Here is a 7,683-nt window from a genome sequence, read left to right on the forward strand (position 1 = left end):
CCTCTCCTCATTTTAATTGAGTTCTTAAACAAACAGCTGTAAGTGCTAATTAAGGCGGTTTATTTTCACCAATGTTAAATGGTTACCATTTGTCTTTATTGTGATAAATTTGCCAGTTAATTTAATTTGTTTCAAGAGCATTTCATCTGCTATGCCATTTTATGATGTTGGTTCTCACTATAAGAACTTTCCTCCTGTTTTGAGTTTCCTGTAATAAGATATTGCCTCAAGATTTAGATTTTTGAGTAGTTGAACAAAGACATGTCCTGAACCTTTTTGTTTTTTTCAACATAACATTCTAGATAGATAGATAGATAGATAGATAGATAGATAGATAGATAGATAGATAGATAGATAGATAGATAGAATAAAGCTTGCTTGATAGATTGCTGTCAAAGGACAAAATTTTCCTAAATTATCCGTTGAAGCAGTATTTTTTGACCACCTGTTTTGTCATCAATAATTCATTGGAGCTCTTCTAAGAACGTAAGTCCTCTGTCATTTCAAAGTGAATGGTATCCATTGCTCTCTTCCGTCTGTACTGTGTCTTTAAAATCTATCACACCCAGGGCACCTTTTAATCGGCAAATACGACTTAAAAGTTTCAGTATTTGTCAGAATTATTTAGTGCTAGATGTTTTTGTAAGTTGATGTTCCAAAACACGTAATTGATGATAGATGCTTTCAATCAGGAAGACAGTTATTACAGCTGTTAAAATCAGCATCCACTTTAGGTAGTAATGAACGCAATTAGTCTGCTATTTTCCTTCACTCATGCATTCTTCGACCTCATAGATTTTTTTTTTTTTTTTTTAAATAAACAACTCAATCTTTGTCAGTTATAAAAGTGTTCTTTATGCTCACTGTTATTCTTTCCATGTGTTTAGGTCTTCTGCAGGAGAGTTTCATCGAGGAACCAGATGGCTTGGTGTCCGTGAACTTGCTGGTGATCTCAGCGGTTTCAGCGTTTGCCACCGGGGCGGCGTTGTCGGGTCTGATGGTGTGTTGGATAATGAGCCTCAAGCACCGCCAGCGCTCCAGAGCCAGTGGATCTAGCATGGGGAGTCGTCGCAAGAGTGACAAGGAGCAGAGCATGCTGGGACATTCCCGCAGCGGTTCCGTGATCAGTGTGACGCGTATCAGCGGCAGCGAACGACCCCGCTCGCAGGTTGAAAATATGTTCACCAACGGCTGGCCAAAATCTGGAGACATCAACCCAGGACTTCCCACTCCAGAACAGACACCTCTGCAGCAGAAACGTCCTACTCCTAACGTCCATCTCACAGACTGCGATTGGGACCAGAGCCATACTTTCCTCACCCAGACAGGGACACCCTGCCCAGCGAACTCAGCGGTCATTTATTTGAGCTCCAAATACCTGCAAGGTGGGCAGCAAGAGGGTTCGGGTGATGTTCCTCCTCATTCGGAGCGTCAGCGGTACCTTATCCTCTCCCATCCGCCAAATCAGCGGGAGCAGAGTGGACGACCGTCTGCCCCACCTACTCGCAACTCTGCTGGTGAATACAACTATCCTGCAACGCCTCAGGACTCACCTGACCGCAGGAGGGTGGTCTCGGCTCCTACCACCCAGTCGGACTATGGAGAACATCTGCGATGGTCCCGCGACGGACTCAACTTAAATAGCAACAACGCGACTCCTTCTGGCCACCACCCGTATCCCATACAGCCACGCACTAATGCTGCGTTAATACGGCCAGGCCACCACACTCAGTGGGGGCTCAATGAGTTACAGGACTACAGCCACCTGCTGGTGAAAAGTGTAAGTGAGCGCAACCCAAATGGCCAATGAGAGGTCCAGGCCTGTTCACACCCTTCAGAGTCCCATCACCCCCAAGACTCAGACTCCTTCTGTAATCCTGCCCTTCCTGTCCTCTCTCACTGCCGTCCAGTGTCTTTCAAGTCCCCCACCAGTGGCTGAGCTCTAGGACTACCGAGAGTGAGAGAACGAGAGCGTTGATGGTTGATGGTGTTAAAGCCGCTGTCCTCCCCTGCCTGCGGGGTGACGCCACTTAGCACGTTAGTGGCTTCTGTCACACCCTGTCTAATGAAGCGGAAGGATCGTTTAGGAATAACGGATGCGTTGGGTGATGGGAGGTGAAATTCATAATCATAATCCTGCGAACGGCTACGTTGACTGTTTAGCATAGCGAAGCGGTTCCGGATTGTCTCTCTGTGTAATTTCAAGCCCTGTAAACCATTCAGTAGAAGTGATCCGTTTCGTTTTCACCTCTCTTGCTTTACTTTTGCGCCTGCGGATGCTTCTTTTGTGCATCCCAGGGCCTTTGCAGACAAGCTCAAACTTCCTTATGTCTGTTTGTATGTGTATGTGAGCCGCGCCAAAACGAGGATTAAAATGTGCTTGCCGGCTAGACTTGATTTGAAAGCAAAATGGCCGACCAACACTGGAGTTTCTTAAGTGATCTGATGTCAAATGACTGACTACCCCTCCCTCCCTTATCCTATTATGTGTCAGGAAGCAATCAAGACAACTGCCATGTGACTTTAAAGACTTTTGTGCTGGAATATCAGATGTAAATGGGTTATGGAAAAGAGCGTTCGCCAAAAATCAACCCATGCTTTCTGGACGGAGCATGGAAGCACTGTGGAAATTACCTTAAATTGCGTACAGGGACATATGTTGTTGGGTGGACCCATTTATTTTGTGGTGTATCTTAAAAACCAAGAAGTTTAGTGAATTTTTATCCCCTACACATGCTAGAATTAGAGCAGGGCATTTGCAACACTTTCTCTTTCTTTCGCTCGGCCTGGCTTCGTTCTCGCTGCAGTCCATTGAGTCGAATGTGAGCTTGGTTGTCTGGGCCGAGTCGGGCCACTAGGGAGCTGCATTCAGAGTGTCTCACTGACACTGGGTGTCTTTGTGCGGCTCAGCCAGAGAAGACCATCCCAACAACAAATAACCGTTAAGAGTCATGGCCTAGCCATCAGCCCAGCCCAGGAGAATGTCAATGAGGAGCCAGACAGATCGGACCCCTCTGGGTCCCCCCTCACTGCCAGCCTTCACAAACCTCACAGAATCAGATGAATACAATGTTACATTTAGATGGAGAGCAAAAAAAATCAGACCCACTGGGCTCCCGGTGGCACTGTGCCCGCTTCAGCCATTGTTTAGTTTCCTCTGGCTCTCTTTAGATTGCTGTTTGTTTGTTTCAGGGTTGTAAACCCCACGGGAGGGAGGAAAGAAATAGTGTACTATTCAATTCATTCATCTCTCAGTGAACGACGTTATCTGTGCTTTCTTCCAGTGAGGCAACGGTAATTTACCAAGCATTACCCGAGTGTGTCCACTAGAGGGCGGTAATGCACTTTTTTCTTTTTCTTTTTTACTTGGTGCTCAATGGACCCCTTTCACAGTAATTAACGTTGTAAAAATGTTTTAATTTGAATTTTATTTAAGTTCTTTAAGGAAATGAATACTTTTATGATTTGAGAAGGATCATAAGACACTGAAGACTGGAGTAATGGCTGCTGAAAATTAAGTTTTGCCATCACACATTAAAATAGTAAACTGTTATTTAAAGGTCCCATGGCATGAAAATTTCACTTTATGAGGTTTTTTTACATTAATATGAGTTCCCCTAGCCTGACTATGGTCCCCCAGTGGCTAGAAATGGCGATATGTGTAAACCGAGCCCTGGGTATCCTGCTTCGCCTTTGAGAAAATGAAAGCTCAGATGGCCTGATCTGGAATCTTCCCCTTATGTCGTCACACGGGGAAAGGTTACCTCCCCTTTCTCTGCTTTACCCTCCCATGAGGAAATGACCTACGACCGTGCGAGGAGAGTGCAATATTTTTTTTTCGAGAGAGACATCATGGCTTGCAAACGAGCGAAGCACTGTTTTGCGTCTGAGTAATAAACTGCACAAATTAACAGACAAATTATGTTCATATTTAAAAGTCCAAACAGTCAGTAAGCGACAAGTGCTTGTAAACGCTGTTTTGTAAATGATTTATTGATGAGTCCCTCCTATCATGCTGCTTTAAGGCAAACTGAAAGCGTTGCTTCTCTGCCGCTCGCTGCTCAGAACAGACGCCGAGAGAGGCGACACTGTGCCGGGGGAGAGAGACCTCGCGCTCGCGGGGCAGTACTGGAGACATCTTGAGACCCTGAGTTGCAACTTCCTCATCTGGTGCTTCTCCATCCGGATCAGATTCTGGGTCAAACTGAAAAGCTTGAAGGACTGCGTGTCTACGAGCCATTGCGATACATCCACTGTCAACATTAGCGCATGGTACTGTGGCCACAAGCTGCAGGACACACACCCACCCTCCACCTTGCCCCGCCTCTTTCCTCATCATTAGCATTTAAAGCTACAGACACAGAAATGGCTCGTCCTAAGGAAAGCTCATTTTGGGACTGGCTCGTAGTGGCTGAAATTCTGCACCAAGGCTGAATTTCGGGAACGAGACTTCAGATACAGTACTAGGGACCACTTAGGCCTATATAAAAGCATCCAAAAAACAGCATGTCATGGGACCTTTAAATTTTTTGTATCAAATAAATGCAGCCTTGGTCAGCATACAAGACTTTTTCAAAAACATAAAACATCTTTCAGACCCCAAAATTCTAAACATTAGTGTATAACACTATACTTTATATTTCCCTGGCATAAAGGGGTCATGGTAAATTTGACATCTTTCTCTCTTCCAACTGCCATAATAAATCCTTTTTCTTCTTTTAGAAAGTCATGGAAATACAATATTGATTTTTTTCTTTTACCGTTTAAACAAATGGTAATGTAAAAATAACATTTGCTATGGTCTCACAATTATTTCTGTAGAAGTCTACCCTGCTATTGTTTATATTCCAAACCCAAAAATGTGAAAATGGTCCATGAGAGGGTTTAACATCAAATGTTTGGTGGTCCTATAATCAACCATACTTCAACACTAAGTATATGTTGGTTTAAAAACAGACCGTGTTCCAAATGAAAAGTCTGTTGTAGTGATAATGGAGAGAGGATTTAAGGCCAAGGGAAATAGTGTGTTCTTTTGAATGTGGATGGATGAAAGCTCTGAAGCTGAACATTAAAGCAATTAATGAAGTGTATAATTTATAGGTTTTAAGTGCCAATGCTTGACTGAGTTCAGAACTCTGTGTGTAATTATTTTTACACAATCAACATTATTGACGCAGCTTTTTAATTGTCACCCAGCTCATCTATTCATATTGGAATTGTTGTACCCTCACACAGACTGAGGCCCACCAATAAAAAAGGTCTGCCCACCCGTGCATGCGCTCACCCTGCTTCCCTCTCGCAGGCTTTTCACTCTGTTGCACCATTAGGCGAAACATGCGTGATTACGCTAAGTCTATCTTGGCCTGATAAAGCCTAGAGATGATCGTGAGAGACGTGCAGAAACACAGGCACCCACTTGCTTACTCACACAGCCAGATTTTACAAAGCAATTGCCTGAGATGTGGGCAGCAAAACTCAAGGAGCGAATCATCATTCTCGACTGCATCCCATATAAGTAACATTCGCCGGAATAAACCAAAAACAAGCATTAAACGCAGGTGATGCTTATTGTGAAACCCTGTACACAAACTCTAAACACTGCCTGGGTTAATTCGCACAAGATTTTGAGGCAGTGAAATTGAGTTAGTTTGCTGTGGAGCTCTGTAAAATGTGTTCCCAGGAAAAGAAAATAAATGTTTTCCTATGTCGTAATTCTCTCAAGCAAGAAATGGAATCGGCCATAAAAACTCTGCTAGGGTTTTGTTTGGACAGAAATATACCTAGCTATGTTTTAGAGAGCTCCCTACTCTCAATTTTCCAATTAAAATTCTGTCTATGAACAGTGAGGACAGTGTGCTCGAGGCTTTCTCAATGTCTGGGTTGTTTTTCTTTCTCTGCTTTGTCTTTTAAAGCCCTGAGATTTTTTTTTTTCTTGACGTCCCCCAGCCACAAACTGCCACAGCTAATGGGCCACCCGACGAAATGTGCAAGCACAAAGAAAGAAATGGCTTGTTTAGAAATGACATGCTTTCAGTATGCAAAACCTGACATCTGACAAGCACAAACGGAGTTTGAATTTTTTTGTAAAGTTGTAGAGAATATATTAGCCAGTACTGATATCTTCATTTTTATATTTGTTTGTTTGTTTGTTTTTGTGGTAATGTTTTAGGTTGGTTTGAGTTCATGCAAGTGATTTGATTTGCTCTCTGGTGTGTGAATTTCTTTTCAACAATGACGATGATTATTCTGCGACTGTGACCTGAATTTCAGTGTTTGATCCTGGTTTCTGAAATGTGCAAAGCCTTCGGATGGGAGTTGTTTCTCCTGAAAGAAAGATAAGAAAACATTTTTTGCAAAAGAGCCAAGTCTTCTGTTAACTGTGGTGGACTTCTGATTTGTCTCGCACCGGAGGCTGTTCGTGTTACTGGATCCATTGTCATTAAATGACAAGTCGTGTCCCCTTCAGTGTACATAATGATTTCAGTGCTTAAATGTAATTTAAGTGAACTATCTGCATGAACACAGCCTCGGTCTGGAGTCCACAGAGGTAGTGTGTACTTCAACACGACATGCTACTGTGTGCCCTAATATTGTCCAGCAATCAGACAGTCACATGCATGCTTTCCAAATCAACAGCACAAATGCACATAGACACACATACACACACTCACGCACACAAACACATGGACAGTGGGGTCCAAAAGTCTTAAAATGCTCTATTTTCCTCATGCTCAAATTATGTAATAATTATGTAATAAGTTTGTCCTTCTTTTGCTTTAACTTCAGCACTCAAGCTGCATGTACAGTAGTTTGTGTAAAATCTGATGTTCTTCTGCCTGATTTGAAATGATTCAAAGAACATCTCGTGTTTCAATGGAAGTAAGAACATCTGACCGTCTCTACAGAGTTGCGTGATAAATGTCACATTTTCTTATTGTTTAGTGCTAAATTTATTAATAATTTTTTGTTATAAAGGTTCTTTGTTGTAAATTGCTCAAAAATCCTCAAACTTTCTTTATTTGCAAGTGTAAATGGTATTTTAAATCCAAAATTTTTAGAATCTTCTCAGACTTTTGGAACGCAGTGTACTTTAACTAACACACACACACACACACACACACACACACACACGTGCACACATTTTTGCATTTGGAAACTCATTGTCCTCAGTTCTGGCTGTCACTGAGCATGGAGACTGTGCTCTGTTATCATTTCCTGTTCTAATAAACCATCAAGAACCTAACTGGTGTTAGTTTTTTCTTTACGTTTTTAAGGGTGGAGAGAGCGCTGGACATTCACTCCCCCCACCTACAATCCCTGCCGGCCCGAGACTCGAACCCGCAACCTTTGGATTACGAGTCCGACTCTCTAACCATTAGGCCACGACTGCCCCAGAAGTTCAGAATGCTCTTATTCATTTTTATATAAAAGCCAATGATCTGAGATCAGTAGCCTACTCATCACATTTTTCTTAATGTATTTTTTTTTTAATCGCAGCTTTGTTTGGCTATTAGCCTACACCACAGGATAGTTTGTGGTCTACAGATGTACAGATAACAAGCATGATTGTAGACATGAGCTTGAAAAAATGCCAAACCGATATTGCAACGAATCTTTATTTAATTTTCCACGCCTGAAGGTCTCTGAATATTTATTTCTACCCACTTATTGCCAGACGAATTC

General features: G+C 42.6%; 1 protein-coding gene across 1 annotated transcript in view; it reads left to right on the forward strand.

Moving 5' to 3' along the window:
* The window catches only part of LOC306849697 (semaphorin-6B-like), a 78,321-nt gene extending 71,086 nt beyond the window's left edge, over positions 1–7,235 (forward strand). Inside the window, exon 18 of the mRNA XM_079384940.1 lies at positions 888–7,235. Within this exon, the coding sequence (XP_079241066.1) occupies positions 888–1,810 (923 nt within the window). The 3' untranslated portion in view covers positions 1,811–7,235. The remainder of the gene's footprint in view (positions 1–887) is intronic.
* The last annotated feature ends 448 nt before the right edge of the window (positions 7,236–7,683 follow it).

This window comes from Barbus barbus (genome assembly GCF_936440315.1).
Source record: "Barbus barbus genome assembly, chromosome: 29".
Classification (NCBI taxonomy): Eukaryota; Metazoa; Chordata; class Actinopteri; order Cypriniformes; family Cyprinidae; genus Barbus; species Barbus barbus.